The sequence below is a fragment of the Hesperophylax consimilis genome, chromosome 11 (genome assembly GCF_061612785.1).
Source record: "Hesperophylax consimilis isolate HC1 chromosome 11, BYU_Hcon_1.0, whole genome shotgun sequence".
NCBI lineage: Eukaryota > Metazoa > Arthropoda > Insecta > Trichoptera > Limnephilidae > Hesperophylax > Hesperophylax consimilis.
The window spans coordinates 23,159,183-23,182,587 of record NC_142846.1 but is presented as its reverse complement, the minus strand read 5'-3'; the positions used below and the strand labels follow the sequence as shown (position 1 = coordinate 23,182,587).

General features: G+C 35.1%; 1 protein-coding gene across 1 annotated transcript; it reads left to right on the top strand.

Annotated features, from left to right (window-relative positions):
- Nucleotides 1–406: 406 nt before the first annotated feature.
- Girdin (protein girdin) lies at nucleotides 407–23,339 on the top strand. The gene is made up of 7 exons (XM_089637382.1): nucleotides 407–601; nucleotides 1,115–1,531; nucleotides 2,755–3,059; nucleotides 16,980–17,150; nucleotides 17,507–17,723; nucleotides 17,810–19,705; nucleotides 19,814–23,339. The coding sequence occupies exons 1-7, from the start codon at nucleotides 545–547 to the stop codon at nucleotides 20,894–20,896; spliced, it is 4,146 nt and encodes a 1,381-aa protein (XP_089493508.1). The 5' UTR covers nucleotides 407–544; the 3' UTR covers nucleotides 20,897–23,339.
- Nucleotides 23,340–23,405: the final 66 nt, after the last annotated feature.

Below are 23,405 nucleotides of genomic sequence, written 5' to 3'. Positions count from 1 at the left end.
CCAATGAAACGTGGCGAATTTCTGAAAATATTTTTACACAGATCACTTGAGATCAGATAACTTCGAGAAATTATATCATTATGCAATATTCGCCATAACAAATCGACTTTTTGGGTCACTTTCATTCTGTTACGTCAATATTTTCAACATCGATATGATCACAAAGATCGTCTTAAAATAGAACTATGATAAAAATTTTCACTAATTAAATTGTTTTTAAAAATGTTGACTAGGAAAAAAGTATTTTTCCTTTTCAACAATTGTGGGTATTTTTGTTTTTTGTATTATTTACATTTGTCGGAACAACCATCCCCGGTTTTACCCGAACTGTATTTTTAATGTGATTGCCAATCGCCATTATTTCCGCATGGCCACACCGCTGCCTTCATTACTTTTTGTTGTTGCGGTTTCCTTCAGTTCGCAGATGTTGTCAGTAAATTTGTATCATTTAGTTTTTGAGTATGGTTGATCGTGGTGACCGCCGGACAATAGCGTAGTTTTAAGTTTTCCCAATAAGTTAAATGTGATATCTACTCATTCAATTATGGCTGCTTCTGGTGCTGACATCGAAGAGTTTTTGGGTGGGCCTCTAATGTCATGGGTAAGTTTAATTCCGCACCTGTGTTGGTAACAAGTAACAAATAGTGTAACTGACTACGGCAAGCCGTCATGGGTGGGTGGTTTCAAGTATGTTTAGAAGCTAAATTTATCATCGACCTGTGGTTTATAGTTACTTGTAAGTACCTCTACCTGAATGACAATTTTAACACGGTGAGCAGGTGTTCTTAAGTCAGTTTGGCTGGTGAATGGAATTGTGTAATATAGTTATACATAACTGATTGAACTGTTATAATATTATTGTATTGTAATTCTCGTCGCCGTGTTTTTATTTATTGTCATTTTCATTCAACATTATTTATTATGCAGACATTCTGATAAAAACACCATTGATGGCTTTAAATATGTTTTTTAATTGCTCATCAAAAACATTTATACATAGATACTTGAAACATTTCCATATAAGGGTCGTTGTTTTTATGAATTAGATTCCATTCCAAAATTGGTTTAGTTTCGATTGCAGCGTGACTTGAAGATGGATGACTGTTTATTTCAGATCGCATCATGTCTGCCTCAGCCAGAACGCCTATCAGACTATTCTTCACTATGGAACGGACATTTGCTGAACGAAGTAGTTCTTCAAATAGATCCGGAGCCACCCCACCAAATCGCCTGCCTGGACGGTTTGGAAGAAAAAGCATTAATCATCGGAAGAGTGAAGAATTTCGATTGCATTGTGAAGAATATAAAAGCACTATTTGAAGAAGAACTTGGTCAAACACTTCTCATCCTTCCGGAATGTATAAGCCTCGGGAAAACTCCAGAATCGAAAGAAGGATTAGAAAATATGAAGCTACTCATCCTTTTATTACTGGGTGCCGCAGTCCAGTGTCCAAATAAAGAAATTTTCATCACAAGGATTAAAGAACTAGACGTGGGCGTTCAGCATGGAATAGTGGAATGCATCAAACAGGTTGGTGTAATATAATATTATCAGGATGTCATATATGTTCACTTTCTTATTCCCAGACTTATCATTTTCTAGTTGTACCACTTTGGCTGGTAGACGACTAACAATGTAACCCGATACAAAGAAGATATGCTAATGTATCGGTGTGAGCTTCACGCTTCAAGTGATATGATTCACTATTTTACCTTTGAAATGCGAAACAGCTAATTCTTATTCTATTAAACTCCCATGTTTATACACTCTTTAAATAACCAATTATTTTAATTTTACTTTAATAAATTTGTTGGATTCTATTGGCATTGAATTCTGACCATGAATAAACCATAGCTAAATATGTTAACAATTTGACTTTCACCAAATAAATGGTGGATTAAAAGCAGTAGGTTCACTGTGACTGTAGGCAATGAGGAAGGTCATTGTTCACTGATCTTCATTTGTTGTTTTTCACCTGCTCAATAAAGAGAGTTTTTTTTTTAACAACATTAATTTTAGCATAATGGAACACGGTAATGAATGGCCTGGGGCTATATTTTCTTCTCTACATGTGCATTGTACACCAAATAGATTCCATCATGCAGACTAATCATTTTGATTGGTTTGCTGGAATTGTGATGTTGGGTTTATCCAACATAAACATTTTGTTATTTTACTATTAAATAGAATTTGAAGATACCCTGCACAAAATAATGTGCACATTGAATAAATTTACCCCATCACCATGTTGTTTTCTTTTTGACATTATCTTTTTTTTTTAATTTTAATACTCATTTGAAAATCAAAACTTTTCTGTCAAAAATATCAACCATAAATTTTTCCTGGTAAAAATATAACAATTTTTTTTCTTCTTGAAAGTCACAAACATTGCAATAAATGTCACAGTATGTAAAATTTAATTATAAATTTGATTGTTGTTTCGCCTTTATATTTATGCCAACTATTTTCATCATCATTGTCAATGTCTGTTTTATGATTACAACTAGTAAATTAATTTAACATGTAAGCATTCTAATGTCTGCTGATTGAAATGGTTTTAGCTTTGTACTGCTGACTAGATCTGAATGTACATTGAGTTCCTCCCCCCCCCCCTCATCTGGCAGCTTGGCTTGCCAAAAATCACACAATGGGGATGCTGTAGTTCCTTTTAAACTCATATGATATGTATGACATTAAAAAAAATCTAAAATAGCCCAATATTTGCAATAATAATGAAAGCATGAAATTTGTAGGTGACAGACAACCAGACAGTGGTGCTGACCCCTGACTCCATGGACTTGTTCCAATCTGCCGCTATGTACAACCACATCCGCCGGCTGGCCAAGGAGCGAGACCACTATTTAAGCCACTGGGCCAACCTGGCCGTGGCCGAGATGCCAGCCGGCGAGGAGACACCCCGGCGGCCCGGCAAGCAGAACATCCGCTCGCACAACACCCCCCCTTACAACACCTCCACGCCCAACATCACGGATAGCAACCACCTCGCCGTGGAGCTGGCAGATTGGAAGGCTAGACTTCGGAAGCAGCGTCAGGAACTGTAAGTGTTAAATAGAACTTAAAGCACTATGGGACCCCCTAGCGAGACATGGCATGATCAAATAAACCAAATACTTAAGATCAGAAGAGTATGTATGAGGCGATGTATGAATGTGTATGAAGCAAGAAGTGTGTGCCAAGACCGAGTTGTTTGGCGACTCTTCCTCTCTGCCTACCCCTGCGGGAACAGTATGATTGTTAGTTTTTTGTTTTTTTTTTTACATTAACTCCACACATCTTTGGGGATGCTGTGCTTTTAAAGGAAAGAATGGAGATGAAGTTCTGAGAAGGATAAAGGTATGAGGGTTGGGTAGTAATCTAGGGTCAGCGTGTCAAGAAGTGACAGACATATGAATCTATCCCTCCCACTGCAATACAAGGAGATGGGTGGAGAGAGTCAGGCTGGAGATGTCAAAGAGTCTCCGTCAACCTGCCTCTCCCCGATCCGGCCCATCATAGTTGGTGGACAGACGCATCCGCCGCCAAGACCTGAACAAACCTTGCCCCATAAACCTAATCACCCCTGCTCAGTCACCATATCTAGCAAACCGTTTGGGGTGACTTTTGGCAGTGGCAATCCAATTTTTATGAAAGTTATGTTATAAGTATTTATATAATTTTATTGTCTTCATATGGTAGGAGTATTGGTGGTGACTAACACTGAGATAAAATTATGTATGTTCTATTAACTCCAGGAATAAAACTAAAAAACTTCTTATCTTTGTGTGACAAATTTGACTCAAGTCAACGTATTATGTCACTTGATGTCTTACATCCTGTATATTTAAATTCTGTCCATCCTTTTTGGCATCATTTTTACATAATTTATTCCTCGTCCTGATGTGTATGCAAAGACATTATTTTATTCCAATTTTGGTGTGCTGTCCGAAAACCTTGAGAATACATTAGTTATATTACATTTAATCCGTACTTAAACAATGAGGAAACCAAAATTATTTGTAATTGATATACTATTGGTTGCAAAAAGAGACTAAGATATTGTCAATGAATTTGTAAAAGTTTACGGGCTATACACAACTTGTTTCGTTTTCGTTTGAGTGAATTAGACCCATCAAATGGAAGTATTAATCAAAGATGCAAAATTATAACATAAGGAAATGACAAAAATGTATACTAAAGTATACATATATGTAGCAGTTAAATTTTTAGTATTTTTTTTCATGCATTGGGTTTTATTTGTTGTTTTAAGTATCCATTCATATTATCTTACAATCTTTGATAATATAATTATTATTACAAGTGTTAAGTGGCTCCACATATATATTTCAAAGCAGATCAATAATCTCTAAATAGTACAAAACAATCTGTTTATCGGTTTGTGCGCATAGTTCTTCTAAACCAAGGCTGCCCAACCCCAGGCCCGCGAACGAATTATAAGTGGCCCGCGTGAAACATTTTCAAAAAACCCGCCAATCCGCCAATTTGAAAAAGTGTCGCGGGCCCGCGGTAAAACAAACAATGCAGCTTGCGCGCGGTCACCAGTGTTGCCAACGACGGCTTTCGACCGGTTTTCGACATAATATTTTTTGCGTCGAAATGGAATCCTGTAGCCACCCCAACCCCCCCCATGGAATTCGAAAAATTGCTGTGGGGTATCACATATGATGTTCGGGTGTGCGGAAATTTTTCTCAGCGAAGTTCCGTAACAACCCCCCCCCCCCCCCATGGATTTCAAAGATTTTGTGGGGGAGCACTATATATATAATACCTACCTATTATATTTTTAGAAAGTAGAGAAAAGTCTCCTAACAACCCCGGGTACACATCAGCTAGTATATTATACAGGGTGTATCGGCACTAACCCGACAAACTTTAACCAGCCATTCCTTAGCACATTTGGAGTAAAAAATGTTATGGGCACTTTGCTGTCCGGTAGCATTTTTTTTTCAATTAAAAACAAAAAAAAAAAAAATTTCCACACTACATCACTGTCATTGGCATTGCGTTTCGTGTTCAACAGCTGTTATAAGCAAGTATGTCAAAAAGCGTCTTCGCTCTTTCGCACACACTAAATAATAATAGTTAAAAATGAGACGAATGGTGCCGTGCCATTTCGTTGTGATTGTAAGTGTGCGCCAATATAGGTACACACGTGCATTATTCAACGGAATTAGAATAAAATATTTGCCAGATGGGTTTTCAAACTTTGACAAAGGATAAAACAGTGGTGACAAATGGTGAAAATATGAATAATAAATTTTTTATTAAAAAAAAACGTTACCGGACAGCAAAGTGCACATAAGATTTTTGCTCCAAATATGCTAAGGAATAGCTGGTTAAAGTTTGTCGGGTACGTGCCGATACACCCTGTATATTCATTTCTCTTAACTGAACAGTTAAATTGTATTTTTAAATCAATTAATTTTATTTGGTTTTTAATCTATTTACGTAAGGTTTGCAGCATTAAGTTACAATTTCCTGTTTTGAGATTCAATGGTAAGGTTTTGTGGAAGAAGATGAATGAATACTCCTTGTTTTACACGCATATATTTTCCCATATTTCCCCATTATCACTGGATGTATTGTGTTGCATGTGAACTCGTCTGATTATACAAATGTAGAGAGTGTACATTAATTCTGCAAAATTAAAGAAGTAGGGTAGACCGAGGCTATTCGGATCACTTTTTATGTTTTCTTGAAAAAAATTAAAACTAATGCATTTTCGAAAAATATTTTAATTTAATATTAAGCATTTGACATTTTTATATGTTTTAATTTTAATGATCATAACATATAGTCACTTCGAAAATACATATGACTATTACTGTAGACCTCTCCACTGATCCGAATAACCACATATATATGTGGTGATTCGGATCAGTGGTGGGGCTACTCGGATCAAACCCGAAAAAATAGTTAAGTATGAAAAAAAAACAAAAACCTAAAATAGTTTTTACTACCCATAACTTATATGATAGTATCATAACACTTATTTCACTCTTATAGGCTTACATACCGCACAAATAAAAACTTTATTAAACACTTTCTTGTCGTAACATTTTTCGTAGCACCATTCTTCGCAAGAAGAACATTGAATCCAATCTTCCTTTGGAGGATCTACAAAAACTTCATTGCAATAAATGCAAAACCACTTTCTTGAAGCCCCAGCCGATGAAGAAGCTGTTACGGAAGATTTTTTAACTTTAAGTCTTGTGGTACCTTTTCCTTTGAACTGTAATTTTGTGCGGTTTTTGGCGAGAGATCTTTTGATTTCCTTTGAGTTTGAGACTTTTATTTTTTCCTTAGTATCTTTACGCAATTTTTAAACGTTTACTGGAGATGTATTATGAAAAATTGGAACTTTTGCAACGCGGGAGTTCTTTTTAGTTGGCAAATCCTTTTGAGGAGTAGGGAGAATATTTCTAATTTCATAGTTAGTAGTTGTAGATGCCTGTTCTATTATATTCTTCATTTTTTCTAATTCAGGTGCAGCTATTGGTGAAAGTTCAACAAATTTATATGTTGGAATCGTATGACGGTTAAGTGGAAAATTTCCAGTGGCTTCAAAGCCACTAACAGCATTTCCAACGATGGCAGATAAATTCCATGCACTTTTGAATATTGTCCCAAATATCACCTTTGTTGATGGTTTTTCCAGAATTGCTATATTGCCATGTTGTAGCGTTTTGGTGATAGTATGTTTTTAGAGGCTTAAAAACTTTTACATCGAATGTCTGAAGAGCATGAGTAGTATGTGGAGGGAGAACTATGAGTTCTATAACAAAATTTACACATATATATATATGCAATACTCAATGCCATGTGTGAACTGTGACCATCCAATATGACAATAACTTTTCCAGGTGTGCAAAATTTTCTGAAATGTTTGACCCATAAACCAAAGGTTTCAGTTGTGACCCAGCCTTTCTCTGTCATGCAACCTTCTGTACCTGGTGGCATTCCAATCATAAATTCATCCTTCTTACGTTTACCCTTATACAGGACAAATGGAGGTATGAATGATCCAACTGCATTCATACAAGCCAAAACAGTTACATTTTGACCTCACTCGACACTTGTCATTGATTCCACTTCACGACTTCCCTTTTCAGCAATAATATGCGGAGGACGATTATTTAGAGGCATGCCGGTTTCTTCCATATTATAAATGCATTCTGGCCTTCCTTGTAACTGACAGTCTCTTATTACCTTTTCCAGTGTGACATAAAATTTTTAAATTTTGTCTGGATCCATTCCGTTAATCCTTGCTCGAGATAGTCCTTCTGGTTTTTTTATGGAGAGGTATGGATGACGCGTAAGAAAACGATGAAACCAATCTTGACCTGCAAATCCAACTTCTGAATTAAATCTTCGTTGAGCTTGATTACCAAGATGATAACAATAATCAAAAGCGTATTTCCTGACCATTTTTGGAGTAATGCCGAATTCACATTTAGATAAATAAACCAACATTTCCGCAAACTGTTTTTCAGATTCAATATCTATCGCAGGTCTTGCTCCTGGATTCGAGATGATCCCGGTGATTGAAGTCGCATATCTTTGTAATGTTGTGTATGGGATTCCGTAGCTCACAGCAGCACTGCGTAATCCCATTTCACTGAATTTTACTTTCCTAACGGCTTCATCCATTGCAATTTTCGACCATGATTGATTAGTCGTCTTTTTCACATAGTTGCGCACCATCTGTTTCAAATAAAAATATAAAACAATTAACGCATCAAATTTTAAAAGCATTAAAATATGATCCAAATAGCCCCCCCACCGTCGGTCCGTTTAACCTCACATTTATTAATATGATATTTACTCAAAGTAAAGTACAAAAACATACAAAATTCAATTTATTGCGCTTTAATTCTGTTTACTGTGCATTTGATTGATAAATATATAACATTTGAAAATGACTGAATAGCTTACCTTTTCAGAAAAAAACACTAAGAACGCAGAGAACAATATTACATCAGGCATTTATTTGAGACGTAACTTGTAGGATCTTCACACATATCGATTTTTAGCAGTCAACCCATGCAATCTGTAATATCGGTAATTTTACTATTATGGCATCCGATAGATAGGGATGCTATGTCCAAATACTTTCACTGTCATTTGGTTAAAATAGCCGAGATATATCCATATTGCTTAGCTTGATCCGAATAACTCACCTGATCCGAATAGCCTCGGTCTACCCTAATACATATTATCCATAGGGTTTTCTTTCTAGAAAATTAAAATACTCTAAATTGACTACCACCCTTAGAACTTGTCATTATTTATATTGTCGTGGCTTATTTGTATTACAAATTAAAAGAATGCAAGGCCATTAAAATAATAATGAACAAGATTTGGAAATGATCTCTTAGATGGTTTGGACATTTTTTTTTATTTTTTTTATTTTTTTTTTATTGAATAAATAGTTAATACATAATATCAACAAACAAGTCCTGCTAAGCCGATTGAATTGGCTTGTCAACAGGTGCTTAAAGTTAGTTTCAAATACATTTTTTAAAGTTATAATTTACATCTTATATCTACAGAATTAACAATTTTTTCATACAATTTTTCATACATATTAAAATAAATATTTTTTTTCCGATAGCCAATTTTTCACCATATATTTAACCTTATTCATAGATTTACATTGCTTTATAGTGTCAGGTAATAAATTAAATATCTTCGGTATGTTGTATTCAAACGTTCTCTGTCCGTATTTATTATTAAATTTCGGAACTATTAACCCGTCATGGAGAGCAGAATGCTAGGAGATTATGATGCGAAAGTTAATTAATTAAAGCGTGTATGAGGCAAGGAGCGTGCGACATTCCACAGTCTCAAAATTATATTACTCTCAGAACTTTAACAGAACTTGAAAAATAACTTTGAAATTTTATGAATTGTTAAAATTCTGTTAAACAACCCGTCCTTAATCTAAGTATTTCCAGCACAAAGAAAATTACGAGCCACCACTAAGTTTAACTCAAATCAAAGTGCATAAACATATATTAAAGTTCTTACAATTAACAGCTTCAGACCTGTCATCGGGGACACTGGTGCAAATTAAACATAATCTTATTTGGTATTTCTTCTTTCCCCATTGTCATGTGGAGGAAAGAGTATTGTTTGTTGCAAAGGTGAACTGTATATATAAGTTTCCCACGGAGCCATTGTCTTGGCTCCCAATTACAATAAACCACTTTTTACAGACAAAAAGAAAATAACCTGCTTTGGTGCTATGTTATTAAAACTGCCGGCAAATGCTATTTAGATTATTAAGGTTAATATTAACATTTAATTAATTAATCGAGTCTCAGCTTTATCGAACATTGACCATTTTTTGGTTTTAATTAATTATTATTGTATGTAGTCACAAAAATTGTAAATATGTACATATGTGTAATGTTGTCTTGCTGTGAAAAGTCACCAATTTTTGTTTGACCCACTATTATCAAATTATTTTAGACAAAAATGTTTTAAAATAAATGCCTTGTTTTAAAATTGTCAATGACACTGAAAATAAGTTAATTTATTAACGTTAAGATTTAAAATAGCTTAGTTAGGTATCTAATTTTTAAGATTATTTCCAAAAATATATATTTATTTACGAACACACACTTTCCCTATTCATCATAAAATTGCTTGGACAATGTTAAAATTTGGATCAACATTCTTGAAAATAAACTGCACCATCCTATTTCATTCACCAGTCAGTGGCTCAGTTGGCATTGCGCCTGGTTCCCACCCAGGCATTGTGAGTTCAATTCCTCTGCTAATAAGTCTTTTATGACGGCACAAGCAACGTTTTCCGCTTGCTGTGATAGTAGTAGGAGATTTTCAAATGTTGTCAGGTTATTCGTAACCCGCGAATGTTGTCTTTCTTTAAAAAAAAATTCTGATACTAAATTGACATATTACACCACGGATGAACATTATAGTATTTTTTCAGTAATTAACGTCATTATACAAAATTCACAAATATACTCGAGAGAATTTTTTTTTTAGCAATATTTGAGTCAAGACGGCAATTTGTTTGAAAAATGTATACAAGCAATAATTTTTATGCAATCATTCTGAATCAAATGTCTACAATTTATTATTTGCAAAAAAATGAACATACATAATATTGTTCTTTACATTTTGTCAATAATCTTTGTACTATGCGCATGTCAGAAATCTCACACATGTGTCAAAAATTATGGTAAGACAAACAGTCACCTTTTAAAACCTGTCTTTGAAAGTTTAACTTGCATTTAATCACTTTAACCAGCTAATTTAAACCGAAAACTTAATTAAATTGTAGTGAATCACAATGTGAACTAGACAGCATGAATAATATGAATGTATAATTCAATATACTAGCGCAAACCCGTTCACAGATGAATCACAAAAAATCACAGGATGTTATTATTGCAGGATTTGTGAAGCTGTAAGTATTTATAAAATCACAGGATGTTATAATTGTAGGATTTGTGAAGCTGAAAGTAAAATTGAACTAAAACTACCGATACACTGAACTAAAATTACTGATAATAAAAAAATAAAAATTTATTATACAAATGTATTGTAAATATTATTGCCACCTCACTTTTTTTTGTTTCATATAAAAATAATTAATAAACAATTCACAAAGTTTCATATTTTTTTCTCAAATTGCGATGGGAACCTTTGGTTTCATAGAAGTGTACATTTTTATTTTTCTGTGGTAAATTCTATATTTGAATATAAAGTTTGTTGTTTTCTCTTCCTAACACCGTTTAGTTAATTCTAATTATTACGGTAAGGGAGACAATGATTTGTATGAGACCATATGAGCTGTTTGTTCCCAAAACCGAACACCTGATTCACCTTAATTACTATAAAATGCATCCATCTACATTTGGGATATTTTTAATTTTACCATCTAATTTTCAACTAAGTAAAATGAAAATTCGCTTCCGTTGTATACGGGATGACAGCCATTTACAATAATTTCTGTCCATGACATTTTCTTACATTGGTATTCCTGATCCTATGCAATTGAGGTAGTACATAATGTATCATTTTGATTATAATAATATTTTAATGACAGTCCTACCTCTAGTTTAAAAGATGCAATCAAAATTTGGTGCTTGACGGCTATTCATGACGTTGAAAATTCTAACCGTTGGCCAAACGGACATTTCCAATTGAATGTATATACAGTACATGACAATATTAAGAGGAAACCGGGTGGTTTTTTTTCCATACAAACGTATTCCTCATTTCCCTCTCTGGATTTTGATACTAGAGAAAATATTTTTTTTACATAATATGAATATTGACCGCAAGCGTGTCGGTACGTTTTGATTTTTTTGATAAGTTACTTTTTATAGGAGTTATAACCCTTCAAAAATTGTTAAAATTGCCTTTTTTTAACGCCATCAACAAACGTTCAGTATACAAATAAGACGATGTATTTTTAAAAAAAGCAAAACGTACAGACATAGAATGTTTTCTTCCAATACATTTGGTAAAAAAAATCTTGGAAATCGGTTCAGTTTTGGAGTAGAAAAATGAGGACTACAAAACCTCGATTTTGACAATTTTATTTAGGTATTATCAGGCTGAGGTGCATGTGTCCCTTTCTCTCAGTATTCGGGGGTGAGGGGGGGCGGAGAGGGTTTTGTTGAATACGTATACAGTCAACGAAGTGATGTGACATTCTCAATAATTATATCGACACACTAGTCCACTAGTGTTGTCATGTCCCGAGTTATCGACGTTTTTTTTAAAATTATTTTTCTGTTTGGTGACTTATCTTGAGTGTGCCAATACTTACCGAGCTTATTTACTAAAGTTATTGTGACAAATTTAATTTGTTTACGTCAAATAAATTAATGGAAAAAAATTGAAAAAAAAAACATCTGTTACAGACAGACCCCGAGATGATTCCGTTCCGTATTGCCGAGTTGGATATGGAACACAAAAATTAATTAAAATATTTTTTGATAACTTTTGAAGGTTGTACTCAACATAATATTATCCCTTTATAGGACACTTTTTTTAAGATACAACTACCGAACCAAAAAAAAAATTTTATATTTGTCTTAATATATTGTTCTAGATTTTTTTTCAAAAAAATTATATTTTACAAGAAAATGTGTGATGGTAAGTACATACACCACTGATCGCTTAATGGAATGCTGGTACAGCGTATGTTCAGTGGTACATGCATCTACCACATGTTGTTGAATCGATTATGTTATTATAATATCATATTATACAAATGAATATTGAAATCTATGTATAAGAGGCACCATATTGTTTATTGTGCTACATATTAGGTACATACACATAACTAGTTTAGTTTTTATTTAACTTTTTTAATACGTTATATTATTACAGAAAAATGCACTTTTGAGAATACCTCCTACATCACTTGACATTTTCAATCTTCTTCAATGATCTAATATTTTTTGTTTTTAAACGCTTTATTGTAAAAAAAAATACTGTTTAACATCTACACAATGAAATTAAAACAATTTATGGTCCAGACCTTTCCCTCGCCGGTAAATTTCTTGGTATGCGACCGTCAATTATTTCTGGTAAAAGGCATTGGTGGTAGAAATTTTCTAACAGTGGAACGATTTTTTGCCAGATTTCATCGTCCCTCTCAATTTTATTCATACAGCAAACCTTTTGGACTCCACACAACAAAATAACAATAATTACGACGAGTAATATGTAACTGGCCTTGTACTTGGTAGAAGTATTTATGATTCCGTTTTAATGTTAAAGAATGGTCTTCCAATTTACAGTAATCAATTATCTTTTGTGCAATTCCCTCTTCTGGTGACATATTTGCTATACTATAAGGGCATTTAATTTCAATTATAGAATCCTCACCGATAAGGCCATCCGGACTTGCCGCTAAAAAGTTTTTCGTTTTATCGATAAATAGCCCACAAGCGGATACCTGAAAACTTGTTTGTTTTGAAAATTTCTCTATTGCTAGGCTTTCATTTTCTTTTCCATAATTTGTGGCCATAGTTCCTTTGAATTGTGAGTACAGTAAAGAGTTTAATACTCCCGTAACTGAAGTTTTTTGCCGAAGCTTATATATTTTTCCAAAGTTAGACGCCGTTATCCGCTTACGTCTTTCAATTGCCCACAGATTGTTATTGCTTTGGCCTACCGTATTCCGTTCGAGCTCTTCCTTATTCGTTGAAGATAATTCTTTGAGAAATTCCTCTTTTTTCGTTTCAAATATTTCAGGTGGCATATCTGGTTCTAATTCCAATTGACCATAATTTTCATCGGGCCCTGTAACTTTTTGAAGTGAAACTTCTTTAGGCGCGTAATGGATTTTCGGGGACGGAGTAAAACCGAGTCAGGATCGACACGAAAATGCGGGTACCCCCACCACCGCTCACCGTTCACTGTCCCTCTCTCACCATATGCGCTTGTTGAGGTGGGGGAGCCGCTCACGAACGTTCTCTCTCTTCTCTTCTTTCCTCTCTCTCAGACACCAGCGAACTGCGCCACGCCAAGCATCAGCTGCTTGGTTAGTATACTGCGTCGTGAGTGTAATACGAGTGAAATACGTAATTGATTGTGGTTCATACGGTTTGGTACAGAATTTCAGTGTTAAAAATGAGTAGTGACGAGATAGAGGTGATGAACACATCAGTGGCACAAGAGGAAATATCCCCTGAGAATCACCAAAGAAGAGGAGAGTCTGATTCACACAGTGATGACATTAACATAAGGTAAATATAACCTATAAGAGTTGATAAATATTTCACAATATAGTAGTATTGTTGGAATAGGATTGTTTAATATATTGGCGAGATTATATTAACAGTGAAATATGATGTAGGAATGTCGTTACAATCAAAGCAATGGCCAACAGGCGGTACAGACAGCGGAAAAAAGAATTAAAGCCTCCCAAACCTCAAGCTAAAACGGCAGCAGAACGTTGTAAAGCATACAGAGACCGTCAAAAACTTTTTAATTGTAATATTGTTATTTATGTAATATTGTATACTTGTGAATAAATTGAAAATTTTTGGAACTATACATTAATCGAACGTCATTCATCTATAAGAAAATATTAGAAAAAGCAAATCCATGCTTCGTCGTTGAATTATTTAACCTCTAATTTTCAAACTAACCTAAGAGAGAAAATAGAGATGATGAAATGAAAATAGAGAGAGAGGAATACTAGAAGTTTCACTTCTGTCTTGCGTAGGCTTGACACACCCACTTTTTTTTCTTTTTTCTGTCGTATTTTCATTATAATTTAGTTTTTTTTTTCGACACATTTGTGTATTCTCCTTCGAACGTCGTTTTCTCTCTATAAAGTGCTTCGTGTATTTGCCGGGACTGTGGCCTTGGATTTTCTTTTGTATTCTTGAATGGGTTGCCAATTCACTATTCCACGAAGCTACTGCTCCAAAACATCTTGCTTGGTAAGATCCTCTTGTAGTAAAATTTACCCTTTTTCCACCTATAAATTTGGCGATAACGTTGTTGAATTGCTCCACAGTGTTATTTGTCACGTCAATAATAAGACTTTCTGCATTTGCTATTAGAGACAATAAGAATTGTTGGATATCAGTCCATATTCCACAATCTCGAAGATCGCTTACTAAATTTGGATCATCAGTATACTTCTCCGGCTTGCAATAGTACGATGCACAATTTTTATGATCACCAAACACATGATTTGCGGTATTTTTTATGTCCATTTTCAAATTTTTTATTTTATCACTTTGTACTGTGTTTTCTTGCTCTTTCCTGTAATTTACTGCTCCAACTACAGCTCTTCTCATGCGTAAAACGTTTGCTTCAACCTTTTTCCTTATATGAACTGGTACAAAGCCTTTAGCGTTGTTGGTTTTTTTCCAAGTGCTTTCATTTTGTTGCAAAAATTGCGGAGTAAGTGATTTTTGCACTCTATTTTTTGTACTATAAGGTTAGGACCATATGGCATTTGTTGCATTATTTTTTTCATGATGCTGGAGTCGCCATCACCAACTAGTTTGTTAAATTTCAATCCATGCATTTCCATGCTTCTCGAGAACCCTTCTGCTATAATGTGGGCTTCCATGGCATTAGCACTGTCACGCCAGTTTATGAAGCACCTATGTGCTCAGAAGCAACTATGTGTAGTTTAGTAGCTCTAGCACATATGCAGCAGTATGAGTTTCGCACTCCCAGAAATAAAACCTTTTTAGTTCGTATCCAACTGTGCACCCTGCGCCAGATGAGGAGCTAAATCCACTTTTGTACGACCTCTTTGCCCAGGAGCCATCTGCAACCAACGTTACCAAAGGATAGCCACCCTCGTCTACGTCACCGTTTAAAATGGCTAGCCTTTTTTCTTCTTCACCAGCTTCGATCATTTCTTCTAAGGCACATTCTTCAATTGTTGGCGCTAAACATTGTTCTATTTTCGTGTAAGTCTTACAATCCATATTTGGCATATTTAAAACCCCACAAATTTCATTCCATTGTGAATACCCATTTCTTGTACACATCACTCCTTCGACGACAGAAGTATTTATAGACATTTTCCGTTTCGGGTCTTCGGAGTGTACGTATTCTATTTTCTTGCACATTTTGCACTCGAAAACATACTGGCTTAGAAGACCATTTCGTCGTTCCTTCACAAATTTTAAATCGGAAAATGTGCAGTTGGTGTGTTCGTGCTTTATATTTGATATCTCCTTTTTTATGTGTGCAGCAACCTGTATACACGCACCCACAAGTCTCATTTACTTGTGCGTGTGCAGAAGATGAGCTCGGAGCAGGCTATAACTACGCACAAGTCGCGATGTGACTGAGGTGATGAGCGAACAGCAGGCGCTGTAGTTGCGAGTTGCGACGTGACTTTTTTATGTGAATACCGCACAAGAGTCCGAACTGCTCCCGTATGGAGCCAGTGAGACTGTGGATTCCCCAATTGGCGACTTAATTGGACTAGTATTACAAAACCCTGTAAGCTGATAGCTGATTTGGCCGTAACTAAGTCGCCGCGTGTATCATTATTTCTTCAGACAATTATTTTACATTATATTTAATTAATATTCTTTTTAATAAATATTATTTTTAATATTGTGAAACAACATAAATTAATTAAAATCAATTTACTTGCGCACGCCGTGATTTGAATCCGAGACCTCCGGACTCGAAGTCGAGAGCCTTACCCCTCAACCACGGAGGCAAAATAGATGTATCTACGTACATATTTGTAGTAAGTAATAATAATAATAAAGTTAAGTACAATACAATATTAAATAATGTAGACCTCGCTATTTTATTACGAATATGTACCTAGGCACCTACTTAATTTTTGGAATAAATGAATAACAGTAAATGAAATAATAAGAACTGATCGCGATAATAAGTCGCTATTGGGCGCGGCGCGACGATTCGTGCATGCACCTGCAGCCACGCACACACACGCATTGGGGTTCACCAATACACCGATAGCGCTTTTGCTGTCCCCGTTGAGATGAACGAAATAGAAATAATTTTTACAAATACCTATCGTTAAAATTTCTCGGCGCTCCTGCGCGCTCTTAACACTTTTCTTGTGAAAAAATTATCCAAGCATCAATGAATTTTTCTCACTAGGTCCAAGGTCAACATATCCAATCCCTTACTTTACCTTAGTAACATTCACTATTATTGCATTCTGCCTTAACCCCTCAGGCCTCTGGCATTTTCTGTCACAAGGTTGGAGTATTTCCCTCCTTAAATAAAATAAAAATCCAATCCTTCTAATACTTCTAACTGAATCCGAAATCTAAAAACTGTTTCTGAAAGGTTTTCAAATTTTATTAACAGAAATAAACATATAATTTTGAAACATTCAAATTTGGAATACAAACTTACAAAAATTGCTCACTTCATTTTTTTTTGTAAATTATTATCCTGAGGGGATAACTGTTTGCTAATCTAATTGATTCTTTTTTAATTGTAGGGAAGAGAAGTCGGAGCAGCTAGCCGAGTGCAAGGAGGAACTGGAGCACACCAACACGGCTCTGACGAGGCTCCGAAACGAGAGCCAGGTCTGGTGCAGTGAAGCCAGGAAGACGGCCACATACAGAGATGAGGTGGATGCACTCAGGGAGAGAGCCGACAGAGCTGATAGGTGACTTCAAGTTATTTTTATTTACAAACACTTCTGCCACAACTTATAAATATAATACGTGGAGAGCAATGCTTTCACACTTCAATGGCTTGGCTCTTGTCAGCTCAGAGCTCTTGAAACTATGTTTTCAGTTTTATGCAAGTGTGTTCTCTGTTCTGAAATTATTGACAATTTATTCAATTACTTTGTTTTCAAACCACCTTGGCTAATTTTTTTTATTTTTTTTATATTAACTCCACACAGGAGGCCTTGAAGAAAATAATTTCCCTCAGGGCCTACGTCATCTTTGGGGATGCTGTGTGGAGGGTCTTTATTTATCAAGAATATTATGACCTTTTATCTGTGTGTTATTCCAGGCTGGAGATGGAGATTCAAAAGTACCGCGAGAAACTGGTAGACATGGAGTTTTACAAGGCACGTGAGGGGGAGCTTCGCGAGGATAACCGCGTGCTGCTGGAGACGAGAGAGATGCTCGAGGAGCAGCTGCAGCAAGCACGGCGTCGCGCAGACAAGGGCATGGACCTGCAGCACGAGATCATGAAGATGAAGCAGCGAGAGAATGATGTTGCTCTTGTTAGTATTATTGCCTTTAATCCATTTAACGTATTCAAGAATGTCCATTTAGTAAGTTTATCGCTAAAGAGTTTTTTTCTTTTCAGGAAAGGGATATGAATCAACAGAAGATCCAAGAACTAGTGGAAGAAAATACTCATTTACAGTACATCATCAAGTCAACATTGAACACCAGCAATATTGTCAATCAAAATGCGGAAGAAGAGTTTGATTCCAGTTTTCAGGGCTCCGAGTCCGGGGACAACAGTCTGTCGGAACAATTCACCAGCAACGCTCAAGCCAGGGCTTTGAAGCTTGAATTGGAGAACAAACGTTTGATGTCCACCATCGATAGTCTGAAGGAACAATCTTTCCACGAATCTAGTGATAAGTTCCTTGATTTGGAAAAGGAAAAGAAGAAACTCAGCCTCAAATGCGAACAACTCCAAGAAAACTGTAATAGACTCAATCTACAGAACACTGAACTTGAAAATATCTTCAAAAATGCTCTAGAGGAAAATAGAAAGCTTCAGGACACAATCGACAGCCAAAAGAACAATATGGACAGGCAAAACATCGATAAAGATTCAGACAGGAGTAAAATTCAAGAACTAGAAAAACATTTAGAATCTGTTACCAATGACAAACAGAAAATTAGAATGCTCTGTGATTCCATTCAAAGAAGAGCTGAGGATTTGGAAAGATCCGTCGAAGCTAAATCTAGTGAAATCCAAGTCTTGAAACCGGAGGCAGAGAAATCTGAATCTTTACAAGTTAAATTGACAGAATTCCAAAATAAGATTGTGCATCTAGAAAAAGAAAACACTTCCATGGTAAAAGATGTTGCCAAACTTCGGGAAACCGTTGAGAAGAAGGATATAGCTTTGGACAAATTTAGTCTGGAAAAGGAGGCCGCTAATAAAGAAATTAAAGTACTCATTAAAAATACCGACACCATGAAATCTCAAGTTATCAAAATGCACGAAATTGAAAAGAAATCTCAGGAACTTGTCTCCCAAACTATGATGGATATGGAAACTATTCAAGCCCTGCAGAAAGATCTAATTGAACAAAAGGTTCACTCTGAAAAGGTCAAGACGTGCATTGAGAAACTTGGCTTGAATACAAATGATATTGTTCGTACTGAGGTAGTGTTGGAAGATATCATAGAAATTATCTTAAAAAATGTGGACATTCAAAATGTCATTGGAGATGTAAATAACAAACTAAGCAAGGATCCATCCTTCAATAGATCTACAATTTGCGGTTGCCAAAACAATGCTTGTGACAGTAACAAATTGCAACAAGGTGAACTAAAATCCAACATTCATACGCAGTACGAACAACTGTCATCTGAACTGTCTAATTTGCAAATCTCCTATCAGCAATGTCAGGAAGAGAATGCCAAACTTCAAGTACTAACTTCCACCCTTAGTTCTCAAAATACCTCTTTATCTTCCCAACATATAACTCTGCAGCTCGCCAATAGTCAACTGGCAGCGGAGAAAGAAGATTTGGTTAAACAGTTGGAATCCTTGAAAACATTGTATGACAATTTGCTTCGGGATCAAAATTCTATGCAATCCTTACATGAACAGCTCAACACTGAGTATGAAGCCTTGCTTAAAGAAAGAGAAGTTCTCAAAACATCAGTGAAAGACTTCAAAATAGAGAACAGAGAACTAAAAGAAGAAAACACATCAGTGCAAAAAAAGATGACGGATCAAACTGAAGAAGTAGACTCTTTGAAGATTGAATCCAGGAACTTGACTAACTTGAGGAAGGAGCATTCCAAACTCAAGGAGGACTTTAGGAACTTGTTTTCGGCCAGTGACAGAATGAAGAATGAATACAGACATTTGCAGGAAGAGTACAGGAACATCAGAACTGAATCCAGCCAGCTCAAACTGAGGAATACGGAGATGTCAGGAGAGTTGAGCACTAAGACAGACATCACCAATGGCTTGGAGTTGGAATTGAACAAAATCACTCAGCGCTGTGAGGTAACAACAAATTTTCAATGTAATTTTAGAATTTTTATTCGGTTCTTTTAAAATTAATTTTATATCTGCTGTAGTACTTTTCTAATAATCCTTTCTATTACCTTTCAGATGCTGATGCACATGAACGTAACTCTGGATGCTGATCGCCGCTCTCTGATGGACCATGTGTCCTGTCTTCTCACACAATATCATGAACTATTGGCTCACTCCATGGAAGACAAGCAACATTACCATCAAGAAGAGAAGATGTTTGCAGATAAACTGAACAACCTGTGTCGACAGAAAGAGAAACTGGAGGAGAAAATAATGGAACACTACAGGAAACTGGATAACTGCACTCCCAAAAAGAAGAGCTTCGGTTCCAACTTGGTGAAAAGGGTGAGGAAAGCTGGCTCCGATTTAATAAGCAAAGTGCCAACTCGTCAAGGAAGAAGATCATGGAGTGTGGATGAGAATGCCAAGTTGAGTCAATCTCAGCCAACTCTTCAAGGTTCAGAATCTGGTGAATCAGACCCAGGAAACTCGGAAGAAGGAAGATCAGAAGCTGCCGCTAATTGTGATAAACTGAGCATCAGTAAAGCTACTAATGATCAACTTAATACCGTCACCGCGGCGCCATCCGTCTCTAGCTTAGAGCTCCCTCGGCAGAGCTCAGATAGCTTTGCCAGGAGGTTGTCTCACAGCTCGTTCCACGGATCTCTGGGTGGGGGAGATGATGCCCTCATCAGAGCTTCCTTGAGAAGGAGACAACAAAACCACAAACTTAGTAGCAGCTTACTGAGTGGACACAGAAACAGTTTCCAAGGATTTGAAGCACCGGAATCTTCTCACACTAATGTTACGGCAGCTCTATGCCGGGCTGGATCTAGAAGAGCCGTCTATTTAGCCGAAGACAACTCTCAAGCCAGTATCTCTGCTCCAATCGAGGCGGAGGTAGAACAGAAAACTCAGGAATCGCCGGAAAAAGGCCAGACTTCAAAGACATTCCTGGTTTATAACAGGATATCCACCGTCATCGGGGAGGGAGCGGCCCAAGCCCACCAGACGCAGGAAGTGAAGAACCTGGACAATAAGATCACCACACAGCTGGAGGTGAACACCAATCAGGAACAAGATGATAAGGAAGTGAAGGCTAGTACCAAAACCAACCCCAAGGAAACAGCTATTTGGTACGAGTATGGTTGTGTCTAACATCGTGTGATATTTGATCATCCCGTGATCTTACCATGAAGAATCAGCTATTTAGTAATATGCTTTAGTAACGTGTGAAAAAATTCTTCGGATATATTATATTTAATGCTTTATTTTATATGCATAATATAATAATGATTGTACTTAAAGAGTGTGTAATGACGTCTAGCAGCTGGGTGATTTAATTTGTGCCTTTATTGCACGAAGTGTTGAGGTGTGATACTTGTCTAGCCTAGGATTTTCCCAGTCTATGGTTTTTGGCATATCGTAATATAAATATTATATTATTTTAGTGCTATTTCCTTGTTTTAATTGAATAGGTGCACACATATTTTTATTTCAGATAAAAGGCTATGGAAAATTTCATGTTTTAAATTTTCTGTAGATAATGTTGCCACATTTTAATAAACCATGTACAAATATCATATAATTTAGCACTACAGGGAAAATAGTATTTACGAGCATAATTATCATCAAAATTTGAAGAAATTCCATTTTTGAAACCTTTCAAATAATTATTTATTTAAGATACATATCAATTTTTATTTATAACATTTGGTAATCTATGAATTACTCTGCTTACCGTATCAGCTGAATTAGTAGAAATTTTTATTTCTGATTTTGTGTTCAAATTATTTATTATGTATTATTTATTTAATTATCAATTGAATATTCTTTTATGATATACATATTTAGCTATATGAACCAACCTTGTTCCTTACTAACAAATTTCTTTTGATTAATAAATAATATTTAGGCTTTGCTGCTCTAGTTTTCGCATTTTCGTTAAATCTTTATTTTTTCGTGGGTGTAATATCTTGCCACTTGAAGTTACCCGTTTTGATTGCTATCTACTAAATATATTATTCTTCCCTTTCTATTTGAATCTTGCCCTTCAAACACTAATATTTAAAATGTATCAAGTATGTAGTAACTCGCTATAATAACTACTGATGAATTAACTATTTCTCAATTATTTATTCTCTTTGATATTTCAAAGGCAACTAATACCCCTTTGTATTGCAACCAAATGTCTAGATTTAATAACTAGCCCAGTAATTATTCTCTAAGCTATAATTAAGTATAAGCTAGGTAAAGTAAACGTCCGTGATAAGTGCTGTTGCATTAGTACCAATATTTTGCTGTTTATATTTTAATATTATTTGTAGTAGCATCTACTAGAACTTGGTAATCCAGCGCATTTTAAATATATATTCAATGAAAAGAGACAAATTGATATTGTCCGTATTCTGCCTTATTAGAAAGATTGATCATTCCTTGCACTACTGTTTTTCACCGATAAATATTAAAAACTAGAAATAATCTTATGTTTTAGAATTAATATGACTTTATCGTCCAGAGCTTGTATTCAAAAGAAACGATAGACTAAAGCATAATTGTTTTAGACCTTTCCAAAATGAAAGTCTCGATTCAAATGAAATCATTTTTGGCTTGACTAGCAACATATTGTATTGAAAAATATGAAAAAATTATTGTTGAATTTATCTCGAATTATTTGTGTTCAAAATGAACTATTGTATTCCTAATGAGACTTATTAACTTATTAATTTCATCTCCATGTAATTCACAAAATTCATGACATTTTTATGAAACTGACAAAAATTACTTTTGATCATTCATAAATCATTATTCATCAGCATTATGTACTTCTGAGTCCTTTGACTCTTGAATTAATCATTACTATGTATATTTCTAAGTTTGGACTTATCTTGAATCTAATTAAAACATACACGGTGTCCGGAAACATGAAACAAGTGAAAAAATCTAGTATCTGCATTACATAGAGAACACAATGGCAACTGAAAGTTTAAACTTTTGTAGCAGGGTCTACACTTCGACGCATTTTAAAATACATTAAACAGCTGACAGCAAGCTAAAAGTGGGAGATAGTGTGATGCTGATTCACCAGCTTGTACTATGAGTTTCTAGACACCGTATATATATTTTGACGTTCATTCATACTTCAGATTTTCAATTTATTTGTATGTTGATTTCTTGACTTATTTTTCTTTCAAAATGCATTTGACTCCAAAAGATGGTCCCTCTTATCAGATTTTTTTATAAATTCATAAAATATTTAACTGGCAGGTTCAGTATATATTTTTAGTACTTACTAATCTTTTTAACAAAAACTTCTTTAAAGAGGCGCTTGATTAATTCATATTTATATTCTTGAAATATGCTTTATAAAATTCTTTTAATTTCAGTCTGAAAGTTGATTTTAAGCATTTTTCCTTTGACTAAGACTTTTGTATTAATATAAATTTTATGTATTTTACTTAAACATTTTGACCTATATAAATTGAGTTCCATTATTCAGTGTGATAGTGTATATTTATGACTTAAAAATTCCTTCCAGTTTATCATGAATCCATGACGTTGCATTTTTATATAATTTGATTTATACTTTACCCACCAGTGAACGCACAAGATTATATTAATTTATAATCAAAGACTTATAATTGATAAGTATTTCATTTATTATTTT